This window comes from Schistocerca nitens, chromosome 4, assembly GCF_023898315.1.
Source record: "Schistocerca nitens isolate TAMUIC-IGC-003100 chromosome 4, iqSchNite1.1, whole genome shotgun sequence".
Lineage (NCBI taxonomy): Eukaryota > Metazoa > Arthropoda > Insecta > Orthoptera > Acrididae > Schistocerca > Schistocerca nitens.
Genome location: NC_064617.1, coordinates 230,066,691 through 230,082,692, shown reverse-complemented (window position 1 = coordinate 230,082,692; position 16,002 = coordinate 230,066,691). Strand labels below are relative to the sequence as shown.

At 39.2% G+C, this 16,002-nt stretch overlaps 1 protein-coding gene across 2 annotated transcripts in view; it reads right to left on the bottom strand.

Moving 5' to 3' along the window:
- The window catches only part of LOC126251410 (elongator complex protein 2), an 88,956-nt gene that overhangs the window by 13,569 nt on the left and 59,385 nt on the right, over positions 1 to 16,002 (bottom strand). For both annotated transcript variants that reach the window (XM_049951821.1, XM_049951820.1), the window contains exon 9: positions 5,380 to 5,545. In XM_049951821.1, coding sequence (XP_049807778.1) covers positions 5,380 to 5,545 — 166 coding nt within the window. The remainder of the gene's footprint in view (positions 1 to 5,379; positions 5,546 to 16,002) is intronic.

Below are 16,002 nucleotides of genomic sequence, written 5' to 3'. Positions count from 1 at the left end.
TTCACAGAGTAAATGAAACAAGCAAACAACATGTACTTTTCAATTCACACATCCTACAGCTTTGAAATCATCCGAGGTGGAAGCTACAGTATTTACTTACAATTTTCTTGCCTCTATTATTCTCCTTTCAACTGTTCCTTATGTCAAATAGCGTGGAGTAGTTCTGTTAGGGAAACATTTCCATACATAATCATACACAAGCTTTGCCATTTCCATCACTTTTATGATATGTAAACAGCAAATCAATCCTTTCACTACTTGTGTTATAACATGGTCCACATAACTGCACTCAGTTATAGTAAGGACAAAAAAAAATGCTATTAGGCACAACCTGTGAATCCAGCTCTCACAGGCAGCTGACATGCTGCATCAGTAATTTGGTTACTAAACACAACCTGAAGAAGCTCTCGAGTCCAACCACCTTAAATATCCACACTCTACAGCCTCAAAATTACGCATTCCCAGACAGGGGTCCCTTTTGAAAAAGGGCTCCTTGTAAAGCAGTTTACGTAGACTGATCCAAAAAATTGCAACCCCAAAAAATAATTAACGTAGAGTAATGAAATTTTGGGAATACATTTGTCTTTTGGTAACATAAAGGGACGTTCAAAAAGAAATGAGCCGAAGTCTGGAATGCGCAAACCGGTGACAGGAGGTTAATATCGTGGTCTGTGTTGAAGGTGTGGTTCCGAACAGTGTGTGGAAGTTCACAGCCCATCGCTACAGGGCACGCATGCATGTCACATGACTATACAGAACTAGCAGCAGCATGCATCAATCGTCCAATGCTGCCAGTCGCATTGCAAACAGTGACATGGAGGTGTCAACAGAAGAGCAAAGAGGTGTTGTTCATTTTCTGAGAGCAGAGGTAGTAGGAAGAACAGACTTTCATCAACAAATGTCACAAGTGTACGGCAAACTCTGCAAGTCCCGTGCAAGGGTCAAGGCATGGCACAAGTGCTTCATGGAAGGACGGGTGTCGTTAGCCAATGACGCACGGTCTGGAGCACCACACTGCATTACAGATGACATCGTCCAGCTGGTGGATGCGCTCATTACACAGGACCGCCGAGCGACAGAGAAAGCCATAGCTGTCATGGTCAGATTGAGCATCTGAAGTGTTCACACCATCATGAAGGAACGATTGCACATGCACAAAGTGTGTGTCCAACAGGTGCCCCACAGTCTTCAACCATGCCAGGAAGCATGTTGAATGGCCCACTGTCTTGCTCATCTGCAGCACTATGCTCGGGGAGGGAATGTGTTCCTGGCACGAGCAGTGTTTGGAGACGAGTCATGGTGTAATCACTTCGAACCAGAATCAAAATGACAAAGTCTCCAGGGGAAGAATCTAGGGTCACCACCACCAAAAACGCCAAGGCCATCCACACGAGTGCAGGAAAGGTTATGCTGAAATTCTTCTTTGACCAAGATGGGCCCCTGTTGATTCACTTCCTGCAGCATGGGACAACAGTGAATGCCCAGTGTTACTCCAAAACCTTGACTACCTTTCGTCAAGTAATGAAATCAAAATGACCAGGCAATCTCACCCGTGGGCCATTCTGCTCCACGACAATGCAAAGCCTCATACCGCTGACACGGTCGTGGCAATCCTGCAGAAATGGAAGGTTCTTGGCCACCCTCCATATAGTCCGGATCTCTCTCCCTGTGATTACGCCATTTTCTGTCCCCTTAAAAAGACTCTGAGGGGCAACGACATCCAGCTGTACGTGCGGAAATGGTTAACATCGCTGACCTGGGAATTTTATGAGACAGCCATTCACTGCCTTGTGTCACAGTGGGATATGTGTCTCAACAGGCAGGGTCAATACTTCTAATATACAGGTACTGGTTTTCGTAATTATGCCAGCCCGTTTCTTTTTGAACTCCCCTTATATTTAAGTGATTAAAAGTGCAAGATCACCGGTTAATGTATGCATGAGATAAGCCATTACGAAAGTGAAATGCTGGTACATTAATAATCAGTGTAACCAGTAGAATGTTGAATGAAAGCATGCAAACATGCATGTGTTGTGCTGTACAGGTGTCAGATATCAGTATCTGGAGTGGAGTTCCATGTCTGTTGCACTTGGGTCCACACCTCAAGGTCGTGCGGTAGCGTTCTCGCTTCCCACGCCCGGGTTCGATTCCCGGCGGGGTCAGGGATTTTCTCTGCCTCGTGATGACTGGGTGTTGTGTGCTGTCCTTAGGTTAGTTAGGTTTAAGTAGTTCTAAGTTCTAGGGGACTGATGACCATAGATGTTAAGTCCCATAGTGCTCAGAGCCATTTGAACCATTTGTTGCACTTGGTCGGTCAGTACGGGATGGTTAATGTTTCTTGTGGAGATCTGGTGATCGAGCAGGCCAAGGCAACATGTTGACTCATTGCAGATCGTGTTTGGTTACAACAGCAGTGTGTGAGCAAATGTTATTCTGGTGGAGACCACTCCCTGGAATGCTTTTCAGGAATGTCAGCATGACAGACTGATGCACAATTTTGCAATCCGTGTCTGTGGGGCAACCGCTAGAGTACTCCAGATGTTATATGAAATTGCACCCCAGACCATAACTCCAGATGTACATCCAGTGTGTCTAGCACAGAGACTGGTTGATTGCAGTCCCTCAACTGACCTCCTCCTAACCACCACACGCCCATCACTGGCACCGAGGCAGAACCAGCTTTCATTACAAAATATAACAGACCTCCACCCTGCTGTCCAACGTGCTCTCACTTTGCACCAATCAACTCTCAAATGGCAGTGGTTTGGGTTTGGTTGAATGCACAACATTACTGGGCATCTGGCTCAGAGTATGCTTGAAGTAAGTGATTTGTAACAGTTTGTTGTGTCACTGTGGTACTAACTACTGCTCAAATTGCTGCTGCAGATGCAGTACGATGCACCAGTGCCACACGCCAAACACGATGGTCTTCTCTCTCGGTAGTGTCATGTGGCCCAGTTTTGTTGCAACCACACTTTTCCTTGGCCACAGCTGCGAGGAATCTTACAGTGGCTACATTCCTGCCAGGTCTTTCTGCAATACTGCGGAGTGAACGTTCAGCTTCTTGTAGCCCTATTATACTACCTCATCCCAATTCGGTGTTGATAGCCACCTCTTAACTGCTAAAAGGGGCCAAGTCTTTTGCACTGTATATAGCAGACCATCGAGCTTGCTGTACGAGGAAACAGATGTAGCAGCCTCCTCTTAAAATTACTTAGAGCAGACAGTTCATAAATGCACTTACAACAGAAATATATTACACCTACTATCAAAAAATAGACATAGTCTCTTTGAAGGTGTCCTCAAGGAAAATGTCAGCAACTACAAAACAGCTGTAGCAACAACAATTGCAGAAGAAGAAAGGTCAAGTAAAACAAGCAGAAAGATTTATATTTTCAGTAAACTAGATAAAAAGACAGCAATTTCATATCTCAAGGAAGAACCTGAAACATTTAGCTTTGGTCAGGAGCATTTAGAGAAATATTGCTAATGTTTACAAGAATTGTTGATCACACACAGGCTAAGTATCTACCTAGTAGAAGAGTTTGTGATGAAAGACATTTCAACAGTATGGTGTCACAGTAAAGAAACTTCTGAAGAAACAGCAAGTATAGCACAACAGGTGTAAAACGAACCCAGCACAGCCTCAAAAATGCTGCACCTAGCAGCCTCCCATCCTGCCCCATCACATCCCTGCAGACTAACACAGGTACTACTATAGTATTTTCCCTCCACCCCTAACCTAGTACCCCTCTCCATCCCATGCCTCTTCTGTACCACACCACTAATCCTCCTGAGATTACTGCTCACTCTGCCCAGAGGCAACAGGTTTGTGTGTGTGTGTGTGTGTGTGTGTGTGTGTGTCTGACCTCTGAAGGAGTACTCTGTCTGATAACCTTCTTTCAATGGGCCTGTTAAGGTGTTTAGAACAGAATGACCTCATGCACAGAAACCTGTATGGATTCCAACCGCTACGTTTTCCACATCACGTAGGAGCACATTATTTCTTTACTTCTGTAAAGTACTTGATGCAATAGCACACTAACACTTAGTAACAACAGCATGATCATATGGAGTATCAAAGAAAATTTCTGACTGGAGTAAGATGTTGGATGGGCAATCATCGAATGATCTGTATGCCTTGCTGTTCATATTGTATTTTACTGACCTGGCAGGCAATATGAATAGTAATCTCAGAATCTCAGCAAATGCTGCAGTTATATACAGTGAAGTACCAAATGAAAAAAGCTGCACAAATATTCAATCAGATCTTGTTAAGATTTAGAAATGTTGAAATGTTCAGAAATGCTAACTATGCATTTCACAAAATGTAATATCTTATGACAACAATATCAATGAGCCATGGCTGCAATCAGTCCACTCATAAGAATTCCTACATGCAAAAAAAAAAAAATAATTAAGGGAATATGGAATGGAGTAATCACATAAGCCTTATTGTGGGTAATGCAGGTGGAACACCTTAGTTCACTGATAACACTGGGTAAGAGCAGTCAGCCTACAAAACACTCCTGGAATTCATCCTACAATATCACTTAAGTGTGTGGGATCCATACAGGGGATGGTATTAAATGAATATAAATGGAACCACAAATGGTCACAGGTTTGTCTGACTGACAGGTCTGTTGAAAAACCTGAACTAGCAAATATGTGCATATGGATGCCAATTATCACATGAAATCTACTTGCAAAGTTTCAAGAACCGGTATGAAGTGAGGAAGCTACAAATTGACTACTGCCCACTACACGCTGCTCTCAGAGAGACTGCATAGACAGGATTAAACAAATTACAACACACACGGAGGTATTTAACCAGTCATTTTTCCTATGTTTCATATGTGAACGGAATGGGCTAAAACCCTAATATATGGTACAATGGGTGGTACCATCTGTGTTGCACTTCATAACTGTTTGCCAAGTATAGATGTAGAACATACTAAGCATTGATGATGTTTATTTTTCTATACATGCAGTATATTTGACATTCATAAATTTGCCATTCTTGCATTAAAAACACATCGTCAGCAATCGCTCTCTTCATTGCCGACACAAAACTAGTGACCATGAACTGCCAACATAAGCACAGTGTCAAAAAGTGTCTTGGTCATTACATTCACTTCAGCCACATATCTTAGTAGATACAATTAATCATGGCATACTCCAGTACAATGTGCATAAGACCGTAAAAGAACAAGAAAGGTCAACAGCATGTGAGACTAATATGTCACTTTAAATAATAATAATAATAATAATAATAATAATAATTTAATGTGAGAGAGAGTTGTAGAGGGGGAAAAAATCAAGAGGTTTACAGGTAAGTAAGATGATCTACAAAGTTGTCTGTAAATAAATGTTACAAACCACAATATGATCGCTGCATGTTCTGTAGTCGTAGCTTTGCAAGCTGATGCCAGAACTTTCCCATCTGATCTTGCTGCTAAGGAATAGAGCTCATAACCATGCCCATACAGTTTTTGAATTTCTGGCCACAGTGTATTCTGTAGAAGATTATCTTCTGTTGGTGGTTCTATCACATAAAATGTAAAATTTAAAATTAGTTCCAGAGATAACTTCATCTCTACAACAAAGGTGTGACACTTATTTTACATTAAAGTGGTATCATAATGATAATGGAAAGTTGTTAATCAAGTCAAACATTTATGTCTTTAATAATCATACGTTTAGTAAGAGCAATTTTCCTTAGATTATTGCGACACATTGTAAATATGTGAACAGAGTAATTTCACAGGTTATTGAAAATGACTGATTTTATACATCAAGGGCAAAAGGTAACAAACTAGACATTTGTGGACACAAGGGCATAATGTTAAAAACTGCTAAATTAAAGGAACATCAGTACTTTCTTTAACTTTTTTCTATTACATCCACAAAGATGTGTCGAAATGGAATTTTCAGCAGTGAAATAGAAGGCATTGTCAGGAATAAATATTTTCAGTATGTTCATAAAGTCAAGCTGGCTATTTGTCACGTATTTGATAACAGGGAGCAGCTAATTACAGCTCGTCTTGTCAATACGTATTTCTTTCTTCTTCCTCTTTTTATTTATTTATTTTTAACAGGAAAAGTTACCAATTACTGTAATCGCAAGAATGTCTAGTACTATAATTATGTACATTATTATTATTTCTATTTTTCTCAGACCTTAGGTCTGGTTAAAAATGGAAAGTGACGCAGACCTTCATCAAGCGTGACTTCCTTTTATCTGTATGGTATATGTTACATTGTATTTAGGAACTTTCGGGTTATTGAACATGTGTCAATAATTACGGATTTCTGTAGTTGTATATATACGTTTGGATGTAGCTGTATTGCATTGATGTACTGGTGGATATTGTGTGGTATGACTCCTGTAGTTGATAGTATAATTGGTATAACGTCAACTTTATTCTGATGCCACATGTCCTTGACTTCCTCAGACAGTTGGATGTATTTTTCAATTTTTTCTCCTGTTTTCTTCTGTATATTTGTTGTATTGGGTATGGATACTTCGATTAGTTGTGTTAATTTCTTCTTTTTATTGGTGAGTATGATGTCAGGTTTGTTATGTGTTGTTGTTTTATCTGTTATAATGGTTCTGTTCCAGTATAATTTGTATTCATCATTCTCCAGCACATTTTGTGGTGCATACTTGTATGTGGGAATGTGTTGTTTTATTAGTTTATGTTGTATGGCAAGTTGTTGATGTATTATTTTTGCTACATTGTCATGTCTTCTGGGGTATTCTGTATTTGCTAGTATTGTACATCCACTTGTGATGTGATCTACTGTTTCTATTTGTTGTTTGCAAAGTCTGCATTTATCTGCTGTGGTATTGGGATCTTTAATAATATGCTTGCTGTAATATCTGGTGTTTATTGTTTGATCCTGTATTGCAATCATGAATCCTTCCGTCTCACTGTATATATTGCCTTTTCTTAGCCATGTGTTGGATGCGTCTTGATCGATGTGTGGCTGTGTTAGATGATATGGGTGCTTGCCATGTAGTGTTTTCTTTTTCCAATTTACTTTCTTCGTATCTGTTGATGTTATGTGATCTAAAGGGTTGTAGAAGTGGTTATTAAATTGCAGTGGTGTAGCCGATGTATTTATATGAGTGATTGCTTTGTGTATTTTGCTAGTTTCTGCTCGTTCTAGAAAAAGAATTTTCTTAAATTGTCTACCTGTCCATAATGTAGGTTTTTTATGTCGATGAATCCCCTTCCTCCTTCCTTTCTGCTTAATGTGAATCTTTCTGTTGCTGAATGTATGTGATGTATTCTATATTTGTGACATTGTGAGCGTGTAAGTGTATTGAGTGCTTCTAGGTCTGTGTTACTCCATTTCACTACTCCAAATGAGTAGGTCAATATTGGTATAGCATAAGTATTTATAGCTTTTGTCTTGTTTCTTGCTGTCAATTCTGTTTTCAGTATTTTTGTTAGTCTTTGTCTATATTTTTCTTTTTGTTCTTCTTTAATATTTGTATTATCTATTCCTATTTTTTGTCTGTATCCTAGATATTTATAGGCATCTGTTTTTTCCATCGCTTCTATGGAGTCACTGTGGTTATTCAATATGTAATCTTCTTGTTTAGTGTGTTTTACCTTGACTATGCTATTTTTCTTACATTTTGCTGTTCCAAAAGCCATATTTATATCATTGCTGAATACTTCTGTTATCTTTAGTAATTGGTTGAGTTGTTGATTGGTTGCTGCCAGTAGTTTTAGATCATCCATGTATAGCAAATGTGTGATTTTGTGTGGGTATGTTCCAGTAATATTATATCCATAATTTGTATTATTTAGCATGTTGGAAGTGGGTTCAGAGCAAGGCAGAACCAGAAAGGACTTAATGAGTCTCCTTGGTATATTCCACACTTAATCTGTATTGGCTGTGATGTGATATTATCTGAATTTGTTTGGATATTAAGTGTGGTTTTCCAGTTTTTCATTACTATGTTTAGGAACTGTATCAATTTAGGATCTACTTTGTATATTTCCAATATCTGTAGTAACCATGAGTGGGGTACACTATCAAAAGCTTTTTGGTAATCAATGTATGCGTAGTGTAGCGACCTTTGTTTAGTTTTAGCTTATGTCACCTCTGCATCTATTATCAGTTGCTCTTTACATCCTCGTGCTCCTTTGCAGCAGCCTTTTTGTTCTTCATTTATAATTTTGTTCTGTGTTGTATGTGTCATTAATTTCTGTGTAATGACTGAAATTAATATTTTGTAGATTGTTGGTAGGCATGTTATGGGGCGATATTTAGCTGGGTTTGCTGTGTCTGCTTGATCTTTAGGTTTCAGATAAGTTATTCCATGTGTAAGTGTATCAGGGAATGTGTATGGGTCTGCAATGTAACTGTTAAATAATTTAGTTAGATGTGAATGTGTTGAGGTGAACTTCTTTAGCCAGAAATTTGCTATTTTATCATTTCCAGGGGCTTTCCAATTGTGCGTAGAATTAATTGCTCGGGTGACTTCATGTTGCAAAATTATCACTTCAGGCATTTGTGGTATCATCTTGTATGAGTCTGTTTCTGCTTGTATCCACCGTGCATGCCTGTTATGTTGTACCGGGTTTGACCATATGTTGCTCCAGAAGTGTTCCATGTCTGCTATGTTTGGTGGATTGTCTATTTTAATGTGTGTGTTATCTATTGTTTGGTAAAATCTCTTTTGGTTTGTGTTGAATGTTTGGTTTTGTTTCCTTCTATTTTCACTTTTTTGTACCTTCTAAGTCGTTTGGCCAATGCTTGTAATTTCTGCTTCTTTTCATCTAATTGCTCTATTGCTTCTTGTTGTGAGATTTTACCTAACCTTTTTCGTTTTTTGTCTGATATTTCGTTTCTTATAAATTGTGTTAGCTGTCCGATGTCTTTTCTCAGTTTTTCTATTCTGATCTGTAGCCTGTGTTGCCATGCTGGTTTTGTGGGTTTCTTCTGTGTGTTGGTTGGTTCTGATCTCTGCCTAGTGTGTATATTTAGTGTAGTGAGTGCTCCTACATAAACCAGTAGTTGTAACTCTTCCATAGTTGTATTTTCATTTATTTTGTTGTGTATGATTGTGTTGATAGTTGTTGTTGTTGTTGTTTTGACTTGTGGGTTATTTGGTGGTCTATGCAAGATTGGTCTAATGTCTGTATTTGTGTCTTTGTATTCTATATATGTCAGCTGAAATTTCTCTTCTATATCTAATATGTGTGTCACTTCGTGTTCTATTTGTGCTTGTTCTGGTGGCTGTCTTAAGATTTCGTTTTCCTCTGATTGTGTAATTGACGCGTTTTGTTCTTTGTTTGTTTTCTCTGGGATGTTTGAGTCCATTACTGTATTTTCTTCTTCTTCTGATTGCACATAATTTTGTTCCAGTATTTGTTGTACTTGTTGTTTGATGTTTTCTAATTCTGACTGGGGTATCCTGTTATTTTTTATTATTACACGGATCTGATCAGCTAGTCGTTGTTCTGTTAAAAATTTTAATTCCGGGTATCTGGTAATAAATGTTGTGTATACTTGTGATCTGTATCCAGTTGTGTTGGTTCCTAGGTTTGTTGCTTGGTAATAACAGAACATGAGGTGTCGATTAACTTCATCTGACCATCTCATCCTCTGTCTTTGTTTTCCTTCTAGGGTGGTTGCAGGAAGCATATCCTGCAATTATTATTATTATTATTATTATTATTATTATTATTATTATTATTATTATTATTATTATGTACTAGCCGTTTCCCACTGCCTCTCTCATGTATCAGTAGTTTTGCTGTGATGAGTGATGGCAAGTAAGCAAACAAGTAATTTTACAAGATATCTGCGTAGGTATAGTGATGTAGAGACGTTTGTATAACAAATGCATGCAGTGCCATTATGTATGTAAATAATGAATGTGTTTTGAATCTGAAGGCAAGTATTATATTTTCTAACTACATTTAACAATGCCTCGATTCACTACATTCATGCAAAGGCAGAGTTTTTACGGGGTTTCTCTGGCTCACCTAGTACTAAATTTTGCCAGCAGAGCAACATATACCAACCATTTTTCCCTCCTATTTTAAGGCATTGTGGTGCATACATTTTTGATCCATCCTCCCAATGATAACTAATTTACGATTAAAACAGTCAGTTAATAGATCATAATCAAGAGCACCCTCACCAAAAGCCCCCCCGCATTCCACATGTAAAGGTATGGCTCTATTTGTGGTACAGCCTTTAACAGATGCTGTCATTGTGAGTGTTCAAGCGTCCTGGAAACTGTAAGAGACATGTGACACTTAATGTCTAAAATGTAACAGGCTTGAAGCTGTTCTAATGTCTCTGTAGATCTTAAGGCCACCCAATGTTCTGCATCCAAGCTCCGTTGGTTATGAGATTGGTCTGTGTTTTGTTGGATTCGAGTAACTTTCACAGCTTCAGTTCCCTTAGAACTATGAGCTAAATCAGTAGTTTTGAGAGGCTTATAGTAATAGTTTTAATTATGGTTCTCTGGTTTACCATGTCATTTTATTATTGTATCTCCTCCAAAACTCTCCGGCCATGCCATGTGGTGAAGGAACTCAATATCATAAACCAGGTGCACATTATCATTTCACTTGCACTGCCACACAATAATATACAGACACTAAGAGTCACCTACCATCACCCCAGCATCACCTGCATGCCGTTCACATACACCATATTTTAAAATGTTAACTATACTCAAAAAGATACATTTTTACAAGATAGCCTGTGATCTTCCTTGGGGTTCAACCTACCTCCATATGAAACTTCATTGGTTCATCGGTTCAGTGGTAGAGTCGTGAAAACACGACAGAGTTACTTTTGCATTTAATTAGTATTATTATTGATATTAGCATTGGTATTAGTATGGAATTATGGGTTAAACATGTAGAGGATTGTGTAAACATTGTATTCATTAATTTGAATCATATTATGCAGAAAATATCAACCAATACAAGCATTTTCACAAATATGATAAAGTTCAAAAGTCAAACAGTAAATAGCTTTTTCAAAGAGTAATTAATGTTCCATATTTCATGTTATATTCTTCAAATCAATAAATACGTTGTACTACACACTTTCTGAAGTAGTAGCCTTCCTCAGTATTCAAGCTGTCTCTGTATCAAATATTATTACAATTGTCATAAAAGTGTAACAGACATAGTTACTTTTGGTTTTATAATGTTAGTATGAATTATTAAAGAAAGTTATTTAAGAACCTCCACTTCAGAGTTTTAAATGATGTTGTACTTATTGCTTTGAAGAGCTGAATATATTATTGCTTTCTTCCTCCAAGGCTAAGAGAATACTCCTATGCAGAAACTAAAACCTACTATCATTTCCCTAAAAATTGTTTACCATTATTTACCTCTGTCACTGTATGTCTACTAGAAATGATGATAAAACTTGCGTAAAAAATTGAATTATTACTTTTATACATTAAATGCACTTCATTCACTAACAGCATGTTTCTCTCATGATGGAACAAATTTTAAGAGGATAAAGGAGAAGCACTAAACTAGTAAAATAACACAAGAGAACACAGAACAGTGGAGTGCATATTCAATTAATTCCAGGTATATACACTGATAGGGGAAAAAAATTCACACCACCAAAAAATAATTAATGTACAATACTGAAATTTCGGGAAAACATTTCTCTAGGAAACATACTTAAGCGATTAACAACTCAAGATAACAGGCTAATGTAAGTATAAGATAAGCCACTGCAAATGTGGAATGCTGGTGCTTTAACGAGTGTAACTGCCAGAAAGTTAGATGCAAGCATGCAAACTTACACGCATTATGTTTTACAGGTGTTGATGTCGATTTGTGGGATGGAGTGGCATGCATGTTGCACTTGGTTGGTCAACACAGGGACAGTTAATGCTGGTTGTGAATGACGCTGTTGTTGTCATCTGATGGTACTCCATATGTACCAGATTGGAGACAGATCAGGTGATCGAGCAGGGTCAAGGCAATATGTATACACACTGTAGAGCATGTTGGATTACAACGGCAGTGTGTGGACAAACATTATCCTGTTGGAAAATATCCTCTGGAATGCTGTTCATGAATGGCAGCAGATCAGGTTGAATCACCACACTGACATACAAATTTGCAGTCGGGGTGTGTGGGATAACCACAAGTGTGTTCCAGCAGTTGTACAAATCGCACCCCAGATCATAACTCCATCTGCAGGTCCACTGTGTCTAGCATGTAGACAGGTTGGTTACAGGCCCTCAAGAGGCTCCTCCTAACCAACACTAGGCCATCCCTGGCATCAAAGCAGACCCAACTTTCATCAGAAAACACAACAGACCTCCACCCTACCTTCCAATGAGCTGTCCTCGAAGTAACCAATCTGTAACAGTTCACTGTGTCACTGTTGTGCCAACTGTTGCTCCAACTGCTGCTGCAGATGCAATACAATGCACCAGGGCCCCACACCCAACACAATGGTGTTCCCTCTCAGAAGCACTAAGTGACCGTCCAGAGCCTGCCATGAATCATGTACAGTGACTGCATTCATGAAGTCTTTCTGCTATGTCACAGAAGGAACATCCATCTACTCGTAGCCCTATTACACAAGCTCACTGAAACACAGTGAGGTGTTGATAATGACGACTGTCGCCTTAAAGGCATTCTTGACTAACATCGACTCAACATATCCAATCTCAAATATTACTAATGCTCACGACCATTACAGCAGGTATTTAATGCAAACCTGGTTTGAATACTCATAGTGGCACTACTAGCCCCCCTCTTATGTGACTGGCGTGAAAGCTGAAGACATTATCTTTCAGATGCAGAAATATGCCTATCAACTTTCATTTGCATCACACAGCTCCTTCTTGGTGGTGTTATTACTTTCCCATCATTATATATGTTGTGGGGCAAGACGTTTGTGAATACATGTTGAACAATTAGAGCTGTAATGCAGTATGGTCTGTGAACTGGAGTTCTCTCAAGTAACTTTCTGGCACGTTTTTTGTTTAGCGACAACAATACAACAGACACAGCTTAACAAGAGAAGGGGTTGAGATGGAACAAATATTAATATAAGAAATATTCACAGCACACCATTCCATTACCACTACATTCCTGCAGTTGTTCACTGATGCATTTAAATTCAAATGCTTGGGCGCCACCTCAAACCGTGTATGATCCTGTATTTTAACTGGACTTGCCCTCATTAGCGGAATGCACACAAAAAATAGGGTTATAGTTTAATGTCACCTTAATATCAAGGGCATTCCAAAAAAAATGGCTCTGAGCACTATGGGACTTAACATCTACGGTCATCAGTCCCCTAGAACTTAGAACTACTTAAACCTAACTAACCTAAGGACAGCACACAACACCCAGTCATCACGAGGCAGAGAAAATCCCCGACCCCGCCGGGAATCGAACCCGGGAACCCGGGCGTGGGAAGCGAGAACGCTACCGCACGACCACGAGCTGCGGACCAAGGGCATTCCAGATTGAGCTTTAAAACATATTGGGGAAAGATGAGGCCAGAAAACAGCTGTGTCGTTTTTGAACAAATATTGCACAAATCACAAAAACAAACATAGGGAAACCGTGATATATCTGAGTGAAGATGGTAAAATGAATATTTTAACTACATTATTCCAAATACAATGTTAGCATTGTAATCGATGCACCTTCTCCATTAGGGTAGAAAGGGAAGTTCCTATTAACATTGAGCAGACATGGCCTGATTTTGTTTGTTCTTACAGAGTAATGCAAATTTTTGTATCTATGTACAGCATTACTGCCTGTGAACTTATGCATACAATAACAGGATTGTGTATGTTGAAATTTTCCCAGAATAGTGAAAATTCTATTATGTTTGCAGGTGAATAGCTCACCACAATATTTTGTTTGACAACCAAGGAGCCATTTTGTGGCAAATTCCACAACTAGTATTTCCTATATGGACAGCTATATTTATACTAAAACACGGTGGGTCAGCACATGCAGGGAGATCTTGGCTGCAAGACTGCACTTTGCTGGGGCGTGCTGATACGCATATAGATGTTTCCTACCAATTTTGCATGCTCAGAGAGTAAAGATTCAATGGCCAAATTAATTGCTGCTGGGCATTACACTGGGTGGGTGGTGCTATCTTTGAGAGTGTTTCCCCGTCTTATGCAACTGAAATCCATGAGTGAACAGTAAGATCTTCTTCCTCGTGGAACTCCCAATGTTCCTTAAAATTCAGAGTCTAGATAGATTGCACAGATGTCGGTGTTTCAGCACTATAATAATAATACATGGAATGTCCAGTGGAAAGGGTTATCACACAGCAAAAGTCTGTAAGCATACTCCAGCACATCTTGTTTCAGTACAGATATGATTGCAAGCACTAGTAAACACTAGTCTTGGAACTGACCTAAAGATGGTTGCTTGGTTGCCAACTGAAATATTGTATCAAGATGTTAATTTCAATCAGCTGTGGTCCCAAACTCCATGGCAAAATGTCAGAATTATGAAAAATGTAGTTCACCTCAGTCCTCTGCTATAAAGTGTGCAACAAAAGTGGGACATGCAATTTTGAACGATGCTGTAAATGTAAATAGCATCTACTACTCATTATTTAAAATGTGCTACCATCAGCTGACTGCTGTCAGCAAGTATTCAGTCTTCTAATCCTTGACTGAGATGTTTCTGACCATGGATCCATACTGTATTTTGGTGCTTTTGCACATCACTAATGTAACAGCCCATGCTATTAATTGTCATGCACCTAGAACTAGATACTGCCTTAGTATTCAGACCCTAAGAATATAGCACCTAGGCCACTTTATCATCACTAAAGGACTGCTTCCTGAGAATGCTCTTTTTCAATGGTGGGGCATACAATTTTGAATCTGAATGGTCTTCGGATTTGGAAGACATTATTATAATAAGCATCAGTACCAACTTCTCAGATGGACATGCCTGCTTGGTGAAATCAGCCTTATTTATATGCTGAAATGCATCACTTGATCTTCATTCAAAAGACAGATGCCATAAATAAAATTAGGCTCTCTGTTGACAACCAAGGGAAGATGGCTAGAACAGTTCCTTAATCAGTTGTATCAGAAGTTCTTAACCAATAAGAACACACTGAGCAAAAAACGAGAAATGCCCTATGGCATTCAGCAACACGAGTATCACGAGGTCATCACTTACAAATAAGTGAGGATGGAAATACAGCATGAATACTGTATTGTTGGGAAAGCTGGCCACACTGACCCTGATCCCATTAACACAAAGTACTAACAACCTAGCACAGAGATTCATTAGTTTCAGTATGTACCTTGCAAGCACTGCCATAAACACACAATAAAGCTCATGAAACTGTTGATATTCCATTCATGTACGGCACCAAAATATGGGGATGAGATATCCTTCAACTACAGGGATGAAGCTATGAAGTTGAAGACAACCACATGGCCATGACGACAGTCACCCTGTGCTGCATTCGCATTTCATCAACTTGTGGCTGCGCATGGCCCTCGTCTACCAGCTGGTTCTTTTGCATCATACTGCATTGTATTTGTATTGGTCCTGCTGTCTACAAGAAAAGAGGTGAAAGTGATTTCTACGTGCTTATATTTAAATATTTATATAACACATTTCATAAATTCAGAGGAGATGTTGAGTCACAGACATGTCCAACAGAAAGACTGCTATACATGTGAGTTTTCGGCCAAAAGGCCTTCTTCAAATGTAGGAAACATATTCATTCATGCAAGCACAAATCACACACACACACACACACACACACACACACACACACACACACACGACCACAGTCTCCAGCTATGGAGGCTGGACTATGGGCAACTGCACCTGATAGGGGAGGCAGTCCGGGTGGCAGGGGTAAGGAAGAACCTGGGGCAGGGAGGGGAGAGATAGCAAGGTATGAGTGGGGAAGGGCGTAGTGCTGCTTGTGGGTGTGTGCTGGGATATGGTCGGGACAGTGCAGCACTGTTATGTG